The sequence below is a fragment of the Synchiropus splendidus genome, chromosome 17 (genome assembly GCF_027744825.2).
Source record: "Synchiropus splendidus isolate RoL2022-P1 chromosome 17, RoL_Sspl_1.0, whole genome shotgun sequence".
NCBI classification, from domain to species: Eukaryota; Metazoa; Chordata; class Actinopteri; order Syngnathiformes; family Callionymidae; genus Synchiropus; species Synchiropus splendidus.
The window spans coordinates 5,836,730-5,859,184 of NC_071350.1; the positions used below are offsets into that span (position 1 = coordinate 5,836,730).

The 22,455-nt window shown below is 41.1% G+C and overlaps 3 protein-coding genes across 6 annotated transcripts; 2 read left to right on the plus strand and 1 right to left on the minus strand.

The window, feature by feature from the left end:
• Positions 1-7: 7 nt before the first annotated feature.
• c17h11orf54 (chromosome 17 C11orf54 homolog) lies at positions 8-3,350 on the minus strand. Of its 2 annotated transcripts, XM_053847748.1 has the most exons (9): positions 3,022-3,350; positions 2,581-2,658; positions 2,404-2,502; positions 2,040-2,113; positions 1,860-1,961; positions 1,261-1,437; positions 911-1,060; positions 508-624; positions 8-384 (listed from the first exon to the last, which is right to left on the minus strand). In XM_053847748.1, the coding sequence occupies exons 2-9, from the start codon at positions 2,645-2,647 to the stop codon at positions 211-213; spliced, it is 960 nt and encodes a 319-aa protein (XP_053703723.1). In that variant the 5' UTR covers positions 2,648-2,658; positions 3,022-3,350; the 3' UTR covers positions 8-210. The 2 variants fall into 2 exon arrangements, with proteins under 2 accessions (XP_053703723.1, XP_053703722.1); XM_053847747.1 differs by lacking the exon at positions 3,022-3,350 and having other exon boundaries at positions 2,581-2,941.
• Positions 3,030-9,308, plus strand: LOC128748768 (uncharacterized). Of its 3 annotated transcripts, none has more exons than XM_053847745.1 (6): positions 3,030-3,145; positions 3,342-3,999; positions 4,131-4,207; positions 5,305-5,341; positions 6,593-6,715; positions 6,846-9,308. In XM_053847745.1, exons 2-6 carry the CDS (start codon positions 3,388-3,390, stop codon positions 8,067-8,069), a joined length of 2,073 nt encoding a protein of 690 aa, XP_053703720.1. In that variant the 5' UTR covers positions 3,030-3,145; positions 3,342-3,387; the 3' UTR covers positions 8,070-9,308. The 3 variants fall into 3 exon arrangements, with proteins under 3 accessions (XP_053703720.1, XP_053703719.1, XP_053703721.1); XM_053847744.1 differs by having other exon boundaries at positions 4,092-4,207; positions 6,846-9,307; XM_053847746.1 differs by lacking the exon at positions 3,030-3,145 and having other exon boundaries at positions 3,877-3,999; positions 4,076-4,207; positions 6,846-9,307.
• A 548-nt stretch (positions 9,309-9,856) lies between these two features.
• Positions 9,857-20,564, plus strand: aspa (aspartoacylase). Its single transcript, XM_053847749.1, has 6 exons — positions 9,857-10,227; positions 13,017-13,212; positions 13,720-13,813; positions 15,300-15,407; positions 17,097-17,206; positions 19,451-20,564. Exons 1-6 carry the CDS (start codon positions 9,989-9,991, stop codon positions 19,640-19,642), a joined length of 939 nt encoding a protein of 312 aa, XP_053703724.1. The 5' UTR covers positions 9,857-9,988; the 3' UTR covers positions 19,643-20,564.
• The last annotated feature ends 1,891 nt before the right edge of the window (positions 20,565-22,455 follow it).

Genomic DNA, 22,455 nt, shown 5'->3' on the forward strand with positions numbered 1-22,455 from the left:
ACCTCGCTTTTGCTTTATTATGGTTTGAGTGATAGTGTTCGACAAGTAAATGCCAACGTACATAGCATAAGAATTTTCACGCTGGTGTAGTTTTACATCCATACAATGTTTCACATGCATGACACAAAACTCTTCATCTTGAAAACAGTATGGTAGTAACAGTACAACAGTCTTAAAATCAATCATCCATCAACAATGAATTCAGTGATTTCAGTCTCTCCCTACTCCGTGAGTCTCCTTTGGCCTGTCAATGCGGAAGACAAACTCTGCTGGCAGGAAGTAGCCCAGGTACTCCACACTGTCTGGCGTGGTGTCGATGTAGTAGTGGCCACCTTCACCATGGTGGCTGAAGCAGTGGGTGTGCTCCACTCGTAGGTCCAAACCCTCACGCAGAGAAGAAAGTACGCCCCAAAGAGTTAAAAAGTACACACATGTGAAGTAATACCATATTGAGTAACCAAGGGAAAAGTCAGGGAAAGAACAAACGGTTCACACGTTTCTACCTACCGGATCCCTGGACACCAGAACAGACTGGCAGATGAGCGGCGCGCTGACCTCAAAGTGTTTTAACCAGTTGTTGACATCCTCATTGGTGTTCAGAGGACAGGCTGAGAACTCTCGTGGCTTTTAAATAGGCAAAGAGGGGCAAAGAGGATTGGAATCTGAACTGTAACACGATCCTTAAGATTACTCCTTCCAAAGATGAAGTATCTTTCTTCAAGCAACCACTCTAACTTCTAACTTCTGCCGACGGAAAACACGCTTTAATAATAAACATGTCTCATTATTTCTATTGATTCCTGACCAAATGTGTCACATTGTGAAAGATATAGATATATTTTCCATATTATTTGATATACTATAATCTGTTATTAATTGTGGTTCGGCAAAAACAAGGGTGAGTACATACCATAATATGGATTTTAGCTTTTCCCTCCTGGATGATGAACACACCACCCAGAGCCAGGCTCTGTTTGATGTAATGATCCTCAAGTGTCTTCCGCAAGGCAGTCACGAGGCTGTTCTCTCCTGTTCTCCGCTTGGCTTGAACCTCAATGACCTGGATGGTTCAGTGGTCAAGAAAAAAATATCAGCATTAGCAGCATCAGCATGTTGCTTATGCGTGTGGACTCAAGTCAAAATATCTTTTTATATCTACCTTTACTGGCAAAACTGGTTCATGCACAACAACGCAGGTGCATAGATGACATAACAGTGAACTACCTTGCTAGTTTCTGGGCAACACAAAAGCATAATTACCTTTCCTGGTCTCCCTTCACAAGCATAGAGATTGCCCAACAATCCAAATTTGCAGTCAGAGAATTTGTCACAATATTTTTCTTGGAGACACTGGCCATCTTTCGGGTTGATGGAGGCATAGTAGCTGTTATTAACACCGGGATGTCCTTTTCCTTCAGTTAGAACCTGAGGTATCAGCTGTGGTTGAAAACAGATTTAGTTTAGTTATTTAGCTTTAACTCAGTTCCCATAAAGATGTAGAAATAACCATTAAAAAACCATTTTCATACAATTATCTCTGCTCCTTTTCTCACAATTTCTTGAACAGATGTTTTCCGCATAATTATCATTTATATTATTACTTGTTTTACGTGTTACATTTGATAATTCAAATGCTTATGAAGACAGTGTAAAAGAGCATGTGTGTCATTCATGATCACAGATGTCTGATAACCTTTCTAGCACACTTTTTGACACATCACAAATATCATATTGTTCACAATCGCAAGATGTCTACCAGGAACAGCTTTTCAATGATGCCACCTAAATTGATATATTGTAATATCCAAAGACAACAAGGTCAAAAGATTCATACATAAATCATTTTGTAAGTCACATACCTCGGCATTCATCCCGACAATTCTAGAAGGAGCAGCTGCAGCACCAATAATGAACGCTCCTGGTAGCTCAAGCTCCTTAGAAATCACATTCATATCATATTCCTGGATGAGTACAGAAATAGATGTTTGTGATTATCATCAGTGGCAGCTTGTGAGTGCTATGTCTGGTGTAGAATTTACCTTGTGCTTTTGAACCACAGGGACAAGGTATGGGACACCACCAACATCAGTGATGCGAGGATTTCCGCACAAGCCTACATCATTAATACAATTATTATTACTATTTCTTTCTCAACAGTTTAACCACAATGTCTTAAGTTATAAGTCAATATCCATACAATATATTGTTGTATATCAATTAATAAATGCAATCATAAATGGCTGTTTTATCCAAGTTCTCATAACACAGATTATACATACACACGAGTAAATAGTTAACGTTAACTATACAACCTGATTCGTCGTTTGTTTGTTTTTTTTAATTACCCTGTCTAATAATTTGGTAAATTATGTTAATTTGGAAAAACGACTGACAACTCTTTACCTTTAACAGGAAAGTTGAAAGGCTCCCTTGTCAGATCCGGACAATCGACCACAGTGACCTTCACTTCTGCAAAGTTCCTCTGCAATCCTGCTTGTAAAACTAAGACCAGGCAAATACCTTTTAGTACGTTCCTATTTCTCAGTGCAGGATTGTTTCAGACATGCTTCGAATGCTTACCGGAACTTAATTCATCCAGTTCTGGGGTATGCAGTTGTGCTCTCTCTGCTTCGCTAGCGGTTGCCATTGCTGCATATCCTGAAGTAAAAACCTGGATCAGCAAGAAATACGCACGATGACAAAAACAATCGTTTTACGGAGGGTGAAAGTACAACCAAAGACTACAAAAAGGTGAAGACGCTTCGGGTATCAAGTCGTATTTCATTTGTAGGCAGTTAAGCGAGACAGAAATTGGGCAGCAAAGTTAGGAGTTGAACTAGAAAGTTAAATAATGGGGAAAATGTGTCTAAACTGGCTCTCATATGTTCCAGTATTAGTTTCTTGAAACATAAAACTGTGAGGAGAGCAATGCCGGACGTACATTGAGTGATGCATCTTGCTATGTTTTTAGCTTTGTTGAGTTCTTTTCAATGATTGGTTCATGATGATGACGTTAATTACTTCCGGGGCAGATCCGTTGTTGTTGTGATGGCGGTGATGGTGTTGTGCGTTACTAACTTCCGGTTCCAACACTGAACATTTTAGACCACACGCGGCGGGCGGACCAGATCGGGCAGTGACTGTGGTATGTGCCTTAGCTTTATTTCTTTTGCGGGTTGTTTTGAGCATTAGTTGGTTTAAGCTGCTGAAATTACTTTGCACCGCGGCCAAATTCTTGTCTTATATGGCTCCTGAACACAGATGCGTAAATCGTATTATAACGTTGTATTTCGCTGATCAGCATGTTTGGCGATTGATTAAAATGTGTGTTGTTCTCGCAGTGATCTGCAGAAGACCAGTTACAAGGGAGAAGATCGTGTTTGAGCCATGCGGGTCAAACGCAACAAAGCGCCGGGGGGCGGAGACGGCCACTCACGTCAGAAGAGACAGCCTTTAAGCAACTCCAAAAGACACTCCATGATCGTTGAATATCTATTTCAATCGTCAGAAGAAGAAGAAGACGAGCGTGAAGCGTCCGTAGGAACAAGTCAGGAGACACAAGACCATGTTGTTGTTGATGATGATGATGATGATGTTGTCCCCCATTCATCAACCCCAAAGAGAGCGCTTGAGCAAAAGAATACCATAAGAAAACTGTGCTTGGAGTGGTGTAAACCAAAGGTTTCAATGGATGAAGATGGATATAGTGACCTTCCATCTGCCCAGAAGACAAAACGGAGTACAGTTATGTCCAAAAGAAAGTCTACACATTATGTCCCTTCGGGGCAAGATGATACAGATGATGATGATGATGATGGGTTATTTATAACCCAGAAATGTGGACCTAAAACTTCTGAAGGACGACCTCCGTTGTTCCGTGAGGTATTGGCGCAGCCTAGAAAGAAAATTCAGGCACGCAAGTTGAACTTCCCTTTCCTCGCCGATTGGAAACGCACATCAAGACACCATCAGTTTTCCCATCAGGACACCGGTGTCAATGTAAGTGTAGCACTTCTTTAATGGTTGGTGTTGGGAATTTGTGCGACACATAAAGGACATCTAATCTAAATAACAGAATTTGCTATTTACAGAGTTGTTTGATGGAAGGTTTCTTCCGTTGTGTACAACAGTTGACTGTCTTCAGCAGAGACAAACTTCAACTGCAAGCACCTTATTTGGAAGAAAAGGACATTCCTCCACTGTCAGAGTACGTAAATGTGTTTGATGTATTTGGTGTGGTCAGTGTTCTGTTTTGGCTCATCCTGAAGGTCATTTGCTGAGCTTCTCAGTTTTTCCACATTTAAATTCCTATATCATTGCAGCGACAACAGAAAATGGCTACTGTTATGAGAAAACTGACACAAGAACTGAGTGGAGCAAAATCATCTGCTCATAAAGTAGTTTCTTCAGTTAACTAATGCAAAGACATATGGTTGGTTTCTGTTCACCAGATGTTGATACATCACAAACAAGACCAATGATTGGATGGTGGGCAATAATAATAATTATTATAATAATATAGCCTTAATAGATAGATAGATAGCAAATAATTAATTTAGTTTAAACTAAATTAACTGTTAACAGTGTGCTCTCCAGACAACAGGGAACCTTTGTAAGTGCAGGAGTTCCTGGTCCACTGATCACACTGATGCACAAGACACGTGGCAGCAAGGATGATAACAACAACAACAAACATGGAGGAATCCCTGAACAAAAGCAAACAAAAGCATCTGTTTGCTTTTGTTCATGGATGTTTTTTACTACACAATGGCCAGAGTTTCCTCTACTCTGAGTGTGTTTGAAATTCTTATAAAATTTAAATTCTTACACAAATATTTTCAAGACATTAAAAGAGCTTTAGTTATATGAGGTGATATAAAAACTTGAATATAGCCACCATCGTGATTTATTGTGCCATTGTCATTGTATTTGGTTGTTTAAATGTATGTATGGCTCTATCGTTTGATTCAGTAATATACCAAATTCATTCAAATTGAAAAATGTGCCTGCTTGTGGCAAATATTCTTATACCATTAAACTGCGATTGAGATTAATTAATCACAAATTCTCAGAGAGCCCTCTCTTTCGAGCGCTGGACCTGTTGACCTTTCCCAAAAGATTAAAACCGTACTAGATGACTACTCTGTATTGAGGCGGGTCTGGCATTAAGCCCAAATACAATCTTTATATTCAGAGTACAATTCCTCACTACGTTTTGTGTGGCAAAGTCTATTTTAGGACGAGTGTGTTCTGTTTTTTGTCATTCTTTTGACTGTCTCCCGAATATTGTTTTTTCTCTTGCAGAAACGAAGAATCAAGTGACGAGGAGATTAAGATTGTGGTAAGCAAACCAACTCATGATTTCTTTTTTTTAACTCATGATTTCAGCCACGACCATGTGTTCACATAAGGATCACCTGGTTCATCCTACACTTCTTCAACATACTAGTGTGGTGGGAAGAAGGGACACGGTTCATGCCCTGTTCAGATTTCAGCTGGGTGTTTATTCTGCTGCACGACTGCGTGTGTCAGTGGGATCGAAGAGGTCATCCAACAGGTCAAACTGCTCTGCTTACAGTTTTGATCGTAAACTATTGAACAAATGAGATACACCTCCTCCTTGAGCTTGATTGCACACTTCACTTTTGGGCTTCACGACTGATTCTTGAATTGTGGCTGCAATATGCAGCACATGCAGTTATGTTTTGCATTTAGTCGACTAATCATATCATATACATAGATCGCAGCTTATTGAATCAGAATTCAGTTGCTGAACACAGAGGTGTGCACCGTCAGCAGCGGCAGACTGGTGCTGGGGAACGGCAGCGTCTGTTTTGGCCTTTACACCAGAGTAAGCCAGAGTTTTGGCCTTTATTAGACTTGTTATCATCTGATTTTTATTGATGGACAGATTTACCTAGATGAAGAATGTTGGGATCTAACTGTTGCTGCTTTGTTGCAACTGTTGTGGTCTCGCAGCTGTGCAGAACAGCGAGGAGGAAAGAGGTTGATTTTTCTGAAGGTTATCAGACTGTTAACTGATCATTTCTGACGTCTGGATCTGTACTTCACTGATAAAAATAGCTCGGTCGTCAGTTATATTTCTCACTTTGTTCAATGGGTTGCGAGAGCGGTGTGGATCATTCAAGACTCTCTGTATTACGCCGCCTGTTTTCGCTATTTAAGATTATTTGTTGGTAAAATAAGCATGATAAACAATGTTGAGGATATGACTTTCTGCCCCATCCACTTGGGATGCGCATCATATTGGCAGATTCCTGCAGATACACAGCCCTTCCCAGTCATGGCTTTCTGAGTTGTCTTTTCTATGAGCATTGAAGTGGCCAAGAGGGGCATTTACCACATTTCCAACTCCCTACAATTTGATGGCTGTGCTTCAAGCCTGAGTAAATGAATGCTAAGTGAGGTTTTGCTGCTATTTCGTCGCACTATTCTGATACCACTAAGCTACTTGGATGCAATAACAAAGGTCATCAGGATTTTGTAGGAAGTTGATATAGGTGTGGTGGAATGAAGTGGTTCTGAGTTTTTGTCTGTGATTAACGTCTTTATGGAACGTCTCATCCTGCAGAGGAAAAGTTCCTTTGTGATGCCCCGGAAGGCAAAAGCCAACAACTCTACAGCAAGGAAAGCCAAATCTGTGGATGAGGGGACAAATCACGGCCTTGACCATGACGGTTGCTCGAACATCAAGGTCAGTGATGATGAAAAGTTTGCTGTTTTTTTTCTGGTTTGCTGTTTCAATGGGCTTTTTGAGCTAAATATTTTGAGCTCAGTATAAATGGAATCTCTGATTAACTTGTCTGATGTGTGTAATCCCGCAGGGGAGAAATTGCCCGCTGTCTTCAATGAAGGCAGCACCCAGTGAAGCTCCCGAGAGAAAAGACGCCGTGATGAATGAGGACACAAGTCCCCTCTTTGAACCTGCTGAAGTGGATGAGGAGGACATGGACAGTGAAGGGAATACTGACAGAGAAAAAGATGAAGTTGTGGCTGGAGTTGAAGAGCATCAACTCTCAACTCTCTGTGGGCCGCATCTTTTACCAGATATCCCACCGGAGAGTAAAGAACTGGACATGTCTGCGGGAGTCTGCGAGTCTGCGATGGGAAATAAAGATCCCCAGCTTTTCGTGAAAGGAAGAAATATCATAACTCCAGAAGAAAACGAGAATGTAGATAGTAATGTCGGAGAAGAGGATGATTCTGGGAGGTCTAACACAGAGACGTGCAACAGGAAAAAGAAGAAGCGGAGGAAGAGGAGAAATGTGCATGAGGAGAAAATATTAGAGTCAGCCCCGGTGGTTGATGATGATGATGATGCAACACTTAAGAAGAAGAAGAGAAAAATGACAGAGGTGTGTACAGAAGAATTATCATCAACATCAACCATATTATTCAGTGATGATGACAACAAGATCCACAAAAAGAAGAAGAAGAAAAAGCAAGAACTGATTGATGACATTGACGACATGGATATTGTAGCAGAATTCACAGCGAGAAAGAAAAGGAGGAAGAAATCAAAGTCTCTCCCTCTGCCTAAATTCAGCGAAGATGAGGTGACCGCAAATGAGGATGATGTCACACAAATGGCGCAGAAAAAAAGAAAAAAATCAGCCCCACAATGTGATGACTCTCTGTCTACAGAGGAAAGAGACAAAAAGAGGAACTCTTCCTTCCTTGTTGTTGATGAAGAGGAAGATATAAGTGCGCTTGAGCTACCACTGTCGCATGTCGCTCCAGAAAACCAGGTCAGTGAATTTGTTGGATCAGCAGAGTCCACAAACGGTGGAGTTAGGAAAAAGAAAAAGAAGAAGAAAATCAAACAGTGTGCTGAGGAAAGAGAGGAAGTGCGAAATGAGATTGAATTTGCGGAACCAGTTGGAGCCATGGAGAGCGGCACATGTGAGGGGCCAAAAAAGAGACGTGAAGCAGAGGGCACGGCGTTGCCTGCTGTTGAAACAGTGGAAGCCAGTGAAGGTGATGGACACATGCTGGTAAAAAAGAAGCACAAAAAGAAGAAAAAGTTAGCTCGTAAAAGTCAAGAATAATGGCAGGGGATTTGTGTTTGAATGGCAATAAACAACATTTTAGAAAGTCTTGACCAAGATGGTTAATACTATTAAAGCCTAAATGTAGAATTTTTGCAAATATTCTAGTTTAGAGACAAAACTTACATGTTTATTAAATGTGTTGACCAGTGTATCTTTTTCTTAATAAAACTTTTATTGACTTTTGAGTACAATGAATCTTCACTTTATTGTCTCACTTGGATTTCACATCAAGTGATTGGAACAGAAAAAATTGACTTCCTGAATGTTCTTAATAAGATAACATTTTTAGTGTTTCGATAAAAAACTGGACAAAAAAAGAAAGGCTCAGACCTGCATTGTGTACAATGGCATTGTTTTTACATAGTGCATTCTGTGTTATATTTTATCAGGATCACAATATTCTCAATGTTTTTCTCTATTTCTGCCGTTAGGTGGCACTATTTTTTTTTTAAATTTACTTTTGACCTTTTTCTAAGTTAAAGGATGATTGTGTCTCATTGGCATCTGCTTCTAACACGTTCTAAACTGGGACAACAAAATCCAAAGTCAGTGTACTTTGTTACTTTTCTCCTGACTTTACCTCAGGTCACCAAACATTAACTTAACATTACTCCATTCTCTACTAGGTTGTTTTCCTTCCTGAACAAGTGAATCAATCATCAGTCATACGATCAGCTTACATGGCACAATGATCAACGCATGACTGCAGTTCTCCTGCATGCATTTTGCAGACCTTGGATTTCCAATTTTAGCATTTCAGCTGGACTACTAGCCAAGTCACTGCAGCTAAATCCAGTGCCTGGCATCATTTTATGTGCCCTAGAGTTGTATGCTTGGTGCACATTTTAATTGAATTAGGCCTATTTTTACCCCCTTCTGTCATTGGATCTTGCATGTGAATTAAGTAGCTCCTCATCCACTTAAAATGTAAATGTTTTTAGTTACCAAGTTGCTGTCTCTTTAGATTAAGTTTCTAGAGTGTCCTCTGCTCCATTTCCAATATAATCACCAAAGCATTTAGAGCAACTATAATGTGTCTCAGGAATGAAAACAAAACTGACTGATGTGTCATCTTGGTAAAACGTTGCTGCATTTCAACACGCACGCTTGAAACCACATGTCGCACTGAGATGATGATTTGAGGAGTGCTGTTCTCGCCCACTCTCGGTTCATATGTTCAGAATATTTTGACTGTCCATTAGTTTTCCATAGTCAATGGCGTTACTCTTTGTTTGCAACCTTCCTGGTTCTCTCTTCTGCAGTAGCTCAAATGGCATCAGAGCAATAGTTACAAGAATAAAGTAGTATTTTCACGTCATTGCTGTCTGTGTCATTGTTGCTTGCCATAATGTAAAGCTTGGCATGTGTTGTGTCGCTGGTCTTCCCATAAAGATTCTAGTCTCAAATGAACAGCTGGTCATCTAAGGTCATATAGCTTCATTGTTAGACATTATTTACAGTATTACAGGGTGGATGGGACTTTTTAATGGTTGCTTTCATAAGTACAACCTGGGCATGTTGATGCTTATCTCTTTAGTTTAGCTGATAATTCAGACAGTTTATTCTATCTGGTGTATTTTTAGTGTTTAAATCCGCTCCATATTTAACCTTAGTATAACATATTTTTGTGCGAATAGATTTTAATTCTTTTATGATTTATGATTTGGCTTTTTCTCTTCTCTTTGCACCCTGTTTACTTTGACTTCCGATAAAAGTACCTTTGTCTTGGGCGACCTGCGCAGCGAGTGCAGATGCGGGACCCAAGTCAGCGCCTTTCACACGGTGGCTGATTCCATGGAGCCCACGGCCACGTTACGCAAGCGCACAGCGACAGTTGGTATTTAAACAGTGAGGCTGTGAAGCTCCAGCTGGAAACTTCTACCGTGGAAGACCGTTGTTGCGCGACCACAGCAGACATGTCTTACTCCGGCAGCATGCGCTTCAGCGAGGCCAGGAGGGTGGCGATTTTCGGGGGCACTCACGGGAACGAGATGTCCGGTGTGACATTGGTGAACCTGTGGATGAAGAACAGCGCCGAGATCCAGAGGAAAGGAGTCGAGACCAAACCCTTCATCACCAACCCGCGAGCTGTGGAGAAATGTGCCCGATACGTGGACACGGACCTGAACCGCGCCTTTACCTCAGAGAACCTCAGGTAAACAGATTCCCTGCGCGATGATATGTTCGCCACCTCGATCTGTTTACACTCGCGTGACACCGCTCTCAACTCCAATCTGGATATAAATACACGTCCCATGGCCAGTGTGTGGAAAGGTACGCGCTTGAATGACTGAATTATATGAATGTTGGGCTTATCAGCAGACAACGGGGGATAGAGTGGGTTTGTACTGTAGTACCACAGTCACGTGTAACTCCCCAGCACACTGTTGTGGTGGTGCGGCTCGTGTGTTTATCATCTGTCGTGTTGCCCCGCCCCCTTCCTCCGCCTCCGCCTCCTCCTGAGCTCCAGCTGACCGTTCGCCAGCAGGAAAAACGTGAGCTAAAGGCACCCGACTGAAGACCTATTTCGCCTCTTTTTGTTCCCATTCTCTTGAGTCTAGTTTCATTTCAAAGTACTTGTGCTGCAGTTTTAGTTGTCAAACGAACTCGGATCTATTGTGGCTGGGTGATGACGCCCCTCCCCCTTCATAACATAAGTCATTGCAGAAATCTCACGATAACAAAATACCCATATTGTGATGGTAGTGGGGATATTGTTCAGGGTGTTTATGTAATAATCCTCACATCAGTATTTTCCACCGAGACTGTCTGGGGCCAAAGCAATCTCAGATTACTTTTTCTTTATTGTGACACACCTGTTTGTTTACACCAAGATAGTTTTAGGGTTATTCTACGGTCAACACCAACAGGGTGTAAAATGGTTTTGGGATGTGATGTTCAGAAGGTTCCTGTTTTACTGGAGAGAAGAAGATGCTTTCTCTTCCATGGGAGGAGAAAACTCTTGCCTTTTTACAAGCAGGCTACAAGTCAAGCCAGTGGTGATTTTTCTAAGGCTGCATGGGAAGCTCAGCGTCCACTTAAATGACATTGATAATCCAAATTGTCAAGAACTGTTTACATTTGACTTCCATTACAGTGGTACCTCGGTTTTCAAACGTTCCGGACTTCGAACAAATCAGAGTCCGAACAAAAATTTCAAGGCTTCTGATTTCAAACGAAGATCCAGAACTCAAACACCCCTGAAAAAAGCCAGAAAAAAACATAACGTGCACGGACCGATCAGCTGACCCACGACACGCTTTGTTATTGTGTATAACGCAGCCTCTGTATGCAGACGTGTCCCGTTAGCTACATTTACTGACTGTTTTTTCTTCATATTGAGGTGTAAAACCTTTCCTGTCTCCACACTGGACCGTGGTAGAGTGTCACAGGGGAGGTGCTCGCTCTCCTCCGAGGCTGGAGCGCACTCCAGGGTTTGATGTCCTATAGTCGGCTGGAGCTGGGACAGGGATGAGGCGAGTCTAGGACAGAGCGTGACTTGGTTTATGACTTTGTCACAGCCAAACTGCACAGAAGCGCACATTCAGAGCTGGACACGCACCGGGCACCTCTTCACTTCTGGAGAGACGTCACTCACTCGGCAACCCCTCCCACATGCAGCGGCCACACACATAGAGGAACAGCCACCTGCAGCAGACACTCTACATTCACTCCTACAAAAGCCTATTTTAAGGCTTGGAACATATTGTTTCTTTTTCCATTCATTGTAATGGGAAAAATCGAGTCAGTTTTCAAACAAATCGCTTCTCAAACAGCCGTCTGGAAGGGATTGTGGTCGAGAAACGAGGTACCACTGTACCTGATCATTCAGAATCAACAATTTGACCGTCCTTGATCTGTCCTGATCCATCTGTTTGTTTTTGAAGGACCTCTATTTCAGGTATTGAAATCAAGACGCTCTTTGCCTTTGCTGGATTGCTTTTCACAGGCATTTTATAAACTCACATATTGATATGTTGTCATGCATAAATACTGCACAGAGTGCACTGTCATCCAATCTTCATCTTAGCCATTGTTTGTCCATTGTGGTTCTTGAGGTCCAGAAGTAAAAACCTGCAGTGCTTACCCCTGTCCCTGTGGCCACTTACCAAATGTTTACTGTGCTCCACAGCGAAAAACGGTTTCTGTCTTCTACTATGAAACATTAGACACCATATTTCTAATAAAATTGATGAGTTAATGTTGCAAATAAACAGAAGCCTTCACTGAGTTTTCACTCAATTGGAAACCAAAATACACGTCACTGAGTTAAACTTGTGCAAGCTGGTAATGCTATTTTGCTCTGAATCCGTGCATTTAAATTTCATAGCGGAAAATCTTCTTTGAGAAAGAGCGGCATAATGTGTTACAGTGAGTGCTAACCTTCTCAAGAATTAATTCCTAAAAATCTCATTACTTATTACTCCATCACTGCCAAGACTGTAAAGTCTGTGGCGCTCTTGTGAGAGTGTAAAGTAAGGAGCTTAACTGGTGTCTAAAAACAGCCCGCCTCGCCTCAAATGATATAGACTGACTGCCTTGGCCTTCCTAACGTTCACAGTCACAGACCACTTGAATGGCAATGGAAAATAAAATGGCACCGTAGTTCCACAACGGGGTTGACCACATGTGTACAGCAATGGTCTTCAGAGTGTGCAAGGTGGGGAAATGGGGTCTTGCAGACCTGAGTCAGCGAGATCAGGTCTGAAGAGAGAAGATGTTTCCATTATTTGGCAGAAACACTGGCTGAAAAGAATGTAAACTGGTTGGAAAGGAGGAAGACACGAAGGAGTACAAATACTTGTACAAACTAGTGATGCATCAATATTGTATCTATTAACTCTTAGTGAAACTCTAACGTGCTTCTCTGAGATGAGTAACAGCGGATGAATGTTTGATGAGATATTTAGCGTGTAACTCAGTGATGATGTTTGTGTCCTGCAGCGCCTCAGGAGGAGATGAGCTTCCCTACGAGGTGCAGAGAGCCCAGGAGATCAACCGCATATTTGGACCTAAAGGAAGCCCAGAGGCATATGATGTTATATTCGACCTCCACAACACCACATCCAACATGGGCTCCACGCTGATCCTGGAGAGCTCCAAAGACCATTTCAACCTGCAGATGATGAACTACATCAAGGTGACTTACTGGAGAAACAGTTGCACTAGCACGCACAATAATTCAGCACTGACACAATTGGAGTAAACCGCCTTTATTCTTCGCACGGTGGCGAAATTTGGGTTGTTACAGCAGCATGACAAACATCAAAGACAAACATTGAACATTAAAGACATAGACAAAGGAACACCCTAATCTACACTATGGAAACAAAGATAAAACTGTAGAAACAGAAAAGTGAACTTGAATGTGCTTTAGAAACTGAAATAAATAAATATATAAAAATAAAATATATCAAATTCTCAACAATGAACAGTGAGTGAGGATGAAACACGGGATATATGAAGCAAAATGTAAGACCATCACCATGTTATATAAGAGATGCAGAATTGAGTACTGGTACTGGTACTTTTTTCTATTATTGTTTAGTTTATGTCCAGTCATTATTCTACATTCTGCATAAGTTCAACAGGTAACTTAGGGAACGGAATGCAAATTATCACTCACTCATTTATGGTTGTGTTGCAGAAAGCCATCGCTCCAGCCAGCTGCATTGTTTTGCTCAATGAGCATCCTCTTCTGAAATACTCCACCTCACGCTCCATAGCAAAGCATCCTGTTGGTGAGTTGTGCCTGTTGGATCTGCATCTAATGTAAAACACCATGCATATATCATTCTCCAAGAATAGTTTTGTCATGTGATATGAATGATATGTCATGTCCTCAAGTTGGCTTCTGAAAATATCTTTAATAAAATTGTTCAAGAAGTAAGTAAGAAGTAAGTAAGAAAAAATAGCGTCTAACATTTAACTTAAACATATACATAATTAAATAAATACATTTAAATCCACCTTCATGCAGGCTCCATATTTTCACAATTCCACAATTTCACAATTTTCTGAATCATGATTTATGATCATCTTGGTTATCCAACACCAAAGGAAATAGTCTCAGATATGTGAAATAGCGATAAAAAGGAGGAATGAGTAACGTTGCTATGAATTCACTCTGAAAGCTGTTTGTCAGCAGTGCGGGTGGCCCATCTCAGACCTTCCTCTTTGTTCAATGACCAGAATTTGGTCTGCAGTTCCTAGTTTGACTGGATGTTCTGCCAAAGTCTTTCATTGTGAAGTGGACACTCAGCAACTGTTCCGTCCAAACTTGTCTGGCATCATACTGCATCACGAAATCCAGATTTGAAGCTCACAGAAGAATGATGTTTTCCAAATAGGTAGTTTTTAAGGTAGTGTTTTTGACTAAATGTGGCCAAATGTGACGTGGCCAGTACAGAAAACACTATGTTTCAGATTTGACAATGAGATAACCAGGACACAATATATTAAGTGAGAAGAAGAAAAAAATAATAACCTTAATTAGCTGAGATAAATTATGTTTTAATAAATTAAAATGAACAGTGAAATCATTCATGCCAATTGTGTGCACTTCAAAAACCTAAAAAATGCATTTAAAGACAATTATTAGAATATGAAAAACATTAAAGATTAAACTGGGGCTGCAACTGACTACTATTTTGAAAGTTGACTAGTCAGATCACAACTAGTCAGCAACAAGTCTAGTCGTGACATGATATGGCTTGTGCTAACTTTAGCATGCGCAAACAAGAGCAATGTCATGCCGACTGATAGATGTATAAAGCGTTGACAACTACTTTAGTTTAAAAGTTGGTTGCAGTCAGGTATATACCCAGATAACCTTAACCCACTTTTTGAAGGCTACTTGGAGATTTTCTGGAATGAAATGTTGGTGGATCGAAATGAAATCCACACAAATATTGAGAAAAGAACTAGTCAGGTTATGTGTAAACCTCTCAAAATCTTAACTGACTTGTTTAAAACTTCAACTTCTGCATGGTGTGCCGGTTTGTAAGTACAACTCAGAAAAGAGATATTGCACTGACAAACTCCGAATGTTTGTCACACTTTTTGACGCAGAATTGCGTGTAAGCTAACAGAAGCATGCATGCTATTTTGCACCCTTAAGCTACTAGGGAAACTAGTTGGTGGCATTATCATTGTGCACTAAATATTTTACTGCGGCACTAGTCCTGTGTGCATTTGAGGTTTAATTTGAATCTTTGTTGTGTGCAGGGCTGGAAGTGGGACCCCAACCACAGGGTGTACTGCGGAGCAACATCTTTGAAGCAATGAGAGCAATACTGAAACATGCGCTGGACTTCATTGATCTATTTAATGCAGGTGAGAAATACCCGTATTGTGTTCTGAAGTTCATTTTAAACTCCTTTATATGATGTGTTATGCAACACTGGACTTGGAGCTCCGCTGACTCACACAAAAGTGAGATGAGAAATTGGGAGCAGTCTGATTCACGTGTGGCTTTGAGCGCTCGATTCATGTTTTCAGCAAAGGACAGCTTCTCCTTCATTTTCGTGTAAACAAGAGCCAAATCAGAGTGTCAGGCTGTTGCGCTCCTTCGGCCCGGTGGTATTTGAATGGACCTACTTGTTCAGAGTTGGTCCATGTCATTATGGTGCCAGGGCTGTAGCAGGGCCACAGAGCCGCTGGTGAGTGCTGGTGCATGGCAATGCGCGAGTATTTCTTCTCTTGGAAGGGAGGATTTGCTAAGACGGACAGGATTACATCACTAATTCAGCTGGGAATGTGTTTAGCTGTTGCCCACCCCGGATACAGCCCGCATGAATGGTTCTTCCTCTCTCATGGTCACTTTCTCTTGCTGTCAGGGAATGACTTCGCTTGTTGACTTGTTTAAAGCTTGTCTTTGGATATTCCTTTCTTTCAAAACGAACAACTTATTTCTGAAACATTCACAAACCTTTTCCTCTCTCTACCACTCAAGTTCACTCATATGGTCATCTCACTGTCCATAGAGGTGGTTGCGTCATCCTATGTAATTCAACAAGACATTGTCACCAAATTGAAATTGTTTTTGGGAGTAATTCCCAGCATCTTAGAGCTGTCACATTAAACAGTCACATTAAATTGCAAAACTAGAGCAGTCACCATATAGGTGGGAATGCCACCCATCGAACCTGGAATTTATGGTTAGCAGTAAAATGCTCCAAAATTTCGAAGACCCATTCCCCATGCTTTTTTGCTCTTTCCCGGACATCCCTCTGCAGACGTGGTTGTTTGCTAACCCTATAAAAACTAAGTAACTAACTAACTTATAGATTATGAACTGGGAAACAGATTGAGAAATTTTATTAACACTGCCACCGTAATTGTGTCATAACTACTATTATTCACAGATAACAGAAACTGTGCTCACAAATCTCATATTTTCATTTTTGAGCTGTCCATCTCTAAAGGCATTAACTCTGTTTTCATGGTATATTAACGTTTGGTCAGAGAAGTTGCACAAGATTGTTTTTGTAAGTCGAGTACGAATGGAATCAAAATGTTTTCAGCGCCTATATAGAGAAGCAAATCATCATACAGTGGCCTTTGCGTGGAAAACCATGGATTCCGGTATTCCAAGTCTTGCACAGAGGTGAGGCCAACTTGTCAACGGGCCTCACCCGTGAAAGACGCACAATCCGCGCCACCTTCTGGTGTCAAACTCCCACACATCACGCCAACCCTCTCCCCTAGAGAGGCACCCCATATGCGGGGAGAAATCCAAGGGTGAACCCGGGTTTTGTCTCTCTACCAAGAAGTTGTTCCTTCAATAGCAATAACAGTGGACTACTCAGTTCACACAGTTCCACAAAGGGCCAAATCAAATCTGTTTTCCTCAGCTAGGTTGATGTGCTGACATTTGTGTTACATTTTTGTGGTTGTGTTCAGCATATTTGTGTGGATGCCTGTCAAGGCTCCACTTTTAAAGAGCGCTTTTTTTTAAAAAGCAGACTACACAAAATATCATTGAGGACAAGGCTTCAAGTGACTCTGTTGGCTTTGTTATAGGTATGGAGTTTCCTTCCTGTACAGTCGACGTCTACAGGGTGTTGGAACGAGTCGACTATCCCAGAGATGCGAATGGGAACATTGTTGCAATGGTGCACCCCAATCTGCAGGTGAGAAACACCCATTTAGTATTATGCATAGGGATTTATTTCAGTGTTTAAGTGTGTTTCATTTTACAACTTTAGATTTTCTTTCAAGAATCTTCCTGTGTCCCTTTGGCACACTTGTATTTACAGTTTCCACAGTTGCAGTTTTTTGTTTGGGCACAACTGTCAATATCAATTCAGTGAATAACTACGCTTTTCAATAAATTTCCTTGTAAAGTATTATGTACAACTGTAGGAACTATGCGTACTGCATAATGGTGAGCTCGCATACATTGATGCACCCATGTTTTTGGACATCCTTTTGCATTGTCAGTAGCTTACATACACACACCATACTTGAATGTGGCAGCGAAGATTGACTAGCCTTCACCTGTGGAACAATCCCAATTGTGGGTTCTCTTTGTGTCCTGGATGACTTTCCTTAGCTGTTTGGGTGCCAGCCCAACTTCTGCAGAATCGAATACGTTTTACTGGGAACCCGTGACAGAAAACTTCAGTTGGGACGATGATTGTGTACTAGCTTTTAGGCAAAAAGAGCTTAATCGATCAAGTGCTGATACAAGACTGTTTTTCATTGGTGAGGCGGGACCAGGCTCTTTGCAATTGAATCTGATTTGGAGATGGAGGTCACTGCCCCAACCTAAGGGAAAACTGCCGTCCTCTTCTGGTCCACACTCAGCAGCCAGTCACAGGTGTAGCAAGGCGTAAAGTTGGGTTTTTGCTGCCTTAGGAGCCTTGTCCACATCCCTCTCTTCAGGCCACTGGGCCTCCTTGTGTAGGCTGGTCCATCCATTTGGGGATTTCAGTGAGGACCTTATCAAACGTCCATTTCTGCCACCTTTCTGCCAACTCCTATGGTGGGATCTGGACTTCTGCATCATGCCCTTTACCTTCACCAGTAGATTCACAACCTTTACAAAAAGGGTCTAAAGCTGCTTTTGCAATTTGGGAACCTTTTCATTTCTTGGAACCATTCAGTGGATTAAATGGTTCTGATACACACAGAGCTGCAATGTATGAAAGCCATGTACAGTGTATGGATGTATTTTGCATATGCTTCATCATTGATCAAATGATTCATCAAGTGATGTTATTTCAGTGGGGCGGAGAGTCAACTTCAGACACTCCAGTCTGCAGCATCAGGGTTTAAGTTAAGCCATTTGTTTTGGATGGCTGGGATTGGGGTGAGAGGCTGGGGAAGACATGGAAGCCAATGAGAAACCTGACAATGTTCTAACAAAAGGATATAAATACAAACTTCTATTCACCCCCATGTTTGTTTCGCTATCTTTGTGAGGACCTCTCATTGATATCATGCTTTCCCCAGCCTCTCACCCTTAACTTAACTATCCAAAACAAATCTTCCTATGTCCCTTTGGCACACTTGCATTTACACTTCCCACAGCTGCAGTTTTTTTGTTTGGGCAACTGTCAATATCAATTCAGTGAATAACTACACTTTTCAATAAATTTCCTTGAACCAAGTATTTGGTTAAATTTTCACCAGAATCTGAACCAAACTTAAATTCAATTATAATTACCCAATTAAGACAGATGTTTTAATCCTCAAATACATTTTTTTTTACCTTGTGGGGACCAGCAAAAGGTCCCACCAATAGCAAACGGTCCCTACAAACTTTCCAAGAATTGGTCCCCACAGGTATAGCTAGTTTTGATATTTATTATATGTGTATTTCTCAGCAATCCTGTAATGCAGCGGTGTCACCACCCGCCCCCCTGACTTCCCTATAATGACCATGCGAACACATAGAAGATGTGGGAAAATGGTTCTTAGAACGGAATGGTTCCTCCAAAACACCCTCTGTGGGTCCATCTGCAACATCACCAGCTACTAGAGGAAATCAATGGTGATCCAATATGCTTTTCTGATCAGTTGTTTTGGCACATAGAGGCAAATAGAGGCATGTTTAGGCCTATAGAGCTTTTTATTTTTCTGTGGTGCCTGATGGTATGCCGGGGTCAAGAGTTTTTTCCCCCCACTGCCTTCACCTCATCCATGTTTCTGTACAGTATGTGTGATGGGGAGTGAACATTACGTTGGAAAAGCCTTGAGACATGCATTTGAAGGGGTCATCCGCCATGTTGCTTTCTACATCTTCCTTGACTTTCAGAGGAGGTCTCCTGTGAATTTGAGCAAGCTACCTTTGAGTGTTCTTTACTGTCTCCTGCTCGGCCGTGCTGTTTGTGTTGTGTCACTCAAATGAGTTCATTTTCTGTTTTCTTCAGGACTGTGACTGGGAACCACTGAACCCTGGGGACCCAATGTTCCAAACCTTCGATGGAAAGACCATCCACTACCAAGGATCTGGCACTGTCTATCCAACTTTTATCAATGAGGCAGCCTATTATGAAAAACAACAGGCATTTGTAACCACCAGGCGGGAAACTTTGACCGCCAGTGCCATCAGGAAAGCATAGCCACCTGTCTTCTGAGGTCTCTCTGTTAGTTATAGACGCTTTGTACTGATCATGTACATTGTTCTTTTAGCAAATGACAGATGTTTCCTCACATAGCAAACCCATGCTCTCCATTCTGATTCAGTCTACATGTATTTAATATTGATGAATTATTACCTATGCAAAGGACATGAAGAGGATTTGCTCAACAGTCACTGTGAAAATGATTTGGTACAATGAATGGTACATGGTTGTGGTACATGTTTATGACGCTACTGTTATTTGACAGATCCTTAAATGTTTTTTTGTTTGAATAATATTGAGCGTATGATGTGACTATGTCACGTTTTCAATACCTATACAACTCTCAATAGTTTTCCTTTAATTACTCAGGAAATATATCAAGGACCCACAAGCTTTGACCCCCAAACTGTTATGTGTCTTGTTTAAAAATATATATATGTGTACACTCCTAGGGACATGTCCGTGGCCTTGTATTCAACCCGCCTGTAACACCAGTGGTTGCATCCGTGGTGCTGTCCTATCGTTGCCTTAATATATAAGTGAAAATTGCACAAGAAACTTGAAATAGAAGATGTAGATTTTTGTGTGTGATGACACAATTTATTTTGATAAGTCAGCATCTGTTCCGTTCCTCCCTAAAAAAAAAAAAGAGAAAAACTTAAGATGTTTTATAATAATCTATATTTTTATGTGTGTGTTGATTTTGATATACTTGTACTGTGTGTTTGGTTTGAAGTGATGTGTACTAAGTGTCAAGTCAAAGAAAAGCGTCCGTGCGTACTTTGTGCCACTCTCTTTGTCGTGTCTCCAGGTGCGTCTCTGTGGTCATCGCTGTCCGTCATCTATTTTATAACGTCCACTTGATTTTTCCAGGAGATATGATTAGAAATTCACTGTGTTTGCTGATAAATAAATACTAAATGATTCTAGACCATGAGGTTGTATGTGGATTTCTGACATTCTTGCTCTGACTAAAGCGTTTCATGTGTCTTTTTGTTCCGTCTAAAAAAATCTTTGTGACGGGTTTTCATCCAACCTGCAGGTCCGTGCTTTTATTTTATGGGTTCACATCTGTCTGTCTTATATCTAAATTGACAATGTCTATACCAACACTGCCATCTAGTGGCCGGGACCGTGTATGTGAATCGGTAGGCCATTTGGGATTCTGTCTGCGTTTGTGGATTTCTCCAAAAATCACATTCAGTCGACAGAATCTCAAAAGATCCAGTAGAGGGAGACAAGTTCACAAAAAAAAATAAAATAAATAAAATCAAGCTAAACTGTCTCAAATAACAAGTCGAACCATATTGCTCAAGTGAAAATAGGAATCAAGTGCGTGGTACATGTTAGTGGGGAACCCCAGGCTTGATTCATGCATTACTATGACACACAAATGAAACACATCCACATCATATGGATCTGAACTTAAAAATGTGCACCTGTCTTCACATGTGGTCAAATCTTCAGACAGTGGGAAAACACTTGAGTCTTCGACTCCACAAAGGTGAGGAGCATTATATCCACTGTGCTCCAAGTTTTTTTTTCCTCACTGTTTTAATATATAATGTAAAGTTGCACACTCAGTTGATTTTGGTTGCACACTCATTGCAACCTGCAGTTCTATTCTCGCTCTTGCACACAGTGTTGAATCGAAAACTTCAACACTGTTGTATGCAGACTTTGGACCACACGCTAGATACGTGACACCACAACAAGGAGGAAACGTGTGGTAGTCAAAACTATTTCGATTTGTGTTGAACCACTTCTGTTCAGTCACCAGGTACCGGGTAGTGGACTGGGGAGTCAGTCCTGTCACTGCTAGTGAAAGACTGTGTTACAAAGTTTTTACAGGGCTTCTGAAAAAGGTGGAGTGGGTTGCCAGAATTTCGTCTCATAGCGCTCTTTTGGCCCCGCAAAAGACAACACAAAAGAAAAGTACGACCACAAACCAGCACATTTCCAATCCAAATCGCAATCACCAAAGCAGAAACACATTTACAAAAACAAAATCGCAACTGTTGTTGCGCAATTTGTCCAGGTTCCCTCCTTCCAACGGTAAAGGTTATTGCGACTTCTTTTTTGTAATTGGTGTTGTGATTTTGTTTTTGTAATTGCGATTCTGTTTTTGTAAATGTGCTTTTTGGTTTGTAGTCATACTTTTCCTTTGTGTTTGTCGTTTGCCCTTATTTTAGAGCACTGGTCAAACATGAAGCACAAAACCAAAACTGATATTTATCCTTTTCCTCCTTGTCTTCAGTACCATCTTTTTGTTGACACTTCATACCAGGTCTTGAGATTTCATTGATCGGATTAGCATTAACTCAAAGCTGGTGATGTGGTGGGGGTGAAACTGAAGTCCTTGGAGACAGTTATGGAGAGATGGATGCTCCTGAAACTGAGGAGCATCCAGGACAACATCACCCACCCCCTCCATCCGCTCCTGGTCCAATACAGTAGCACACGGACCAACAGACTGAGATTACCCATCTCAAAGACTGAGAGCCACAGGAGGTCCTTTCTTCCTGTGGCAATAAAACTGCACAATTCATCCCTGAAAAAATTACAATGAAGGATGCTTTGGAACGTTTTTCTGTTCACTCTGTCCTTCAATCTGTGTTTTCTTGCACATTGTTCTAAGCTCTTTTACACTTTATATTATTTATTTTTCATTTTATTGTGTACATGTTGTGTGCATGTTATGAACATAATTTCCCTTGGAATTAATAGAGTTTTCCGATTCTGATTCTGATTAAAAACATGAAAAACATTTCATTAATGTGAGTTCCATGTAGGATTAAGATGAACACCAC

Excerpts from the sequence above, each read along its gene's own strand:
- aspa (XM_053847749.1), top strand. The coding sequence starts at position 9,989 with ATGTCTTACTCCGGCAGCATGCGCTTCAGCGAGGCCAGGAGGGTGGCG. Across the intron at positions 10,228-13,016 it reads TTTACCTCAGAGAACCTCAG|CGCCTCAGGAGGAGATGAGC; the intron begins GTAAACAGATTC and ends TGTGTCCTGCAG. Across the intron at positions 15,408-17,096 it reads CATTGATCTATTTAATGCAG|GTATGGAGTTTCCTTCCTGT; the intron begins GTGAGAAATACC and ends GCTTTGTTATAG.
- c17h11orf54 (XM_053847748.1), bottom strand. The coding sequence starts at position 2,647 with ATGGCAACCGCTAGCGAAGCAGAGAGAGCACAACTGCATACCCCAGAA. Across the intron at positions 1,962-2,039 it reads CTGTGGTTCAAAAGCACAAG|GAATATGATATGAATGTGAT; the intron begins GTAAATTCTACA and ends GTACTCATCCAG. Across the intron at positions 625-910 it reads AAGCTAAAATCCATATTATG|CCACGAGAGTTCTCAGCCTG; the intron begins GTATGTACTCAC and ends CCTATTTAAAAG.
- LOC128748768 (XM_053847744.1), top strand. The coding sequence starts at position 3,388 with ATGCGGGTCAAACGCAACAAAGCGCCGGGGGGCGGAGACGGCCACTCA. Across the intron at positions 4,000-4,091 it reads ATCAGGACACCGGTGTCAAT|AGTTGTTTGATGGAAGGTTT; the intron begins GTAAGTGTAGCA and ends TGCTATTTACAG. Across the intron at positions 6,716-6,845 it reads ACGGTTGCTCGAACATCAAG|GGGAGAAATTGCCCGCTGTC; the intron begins GTCAGTGATGAT and ends GTAATCCCGCAG.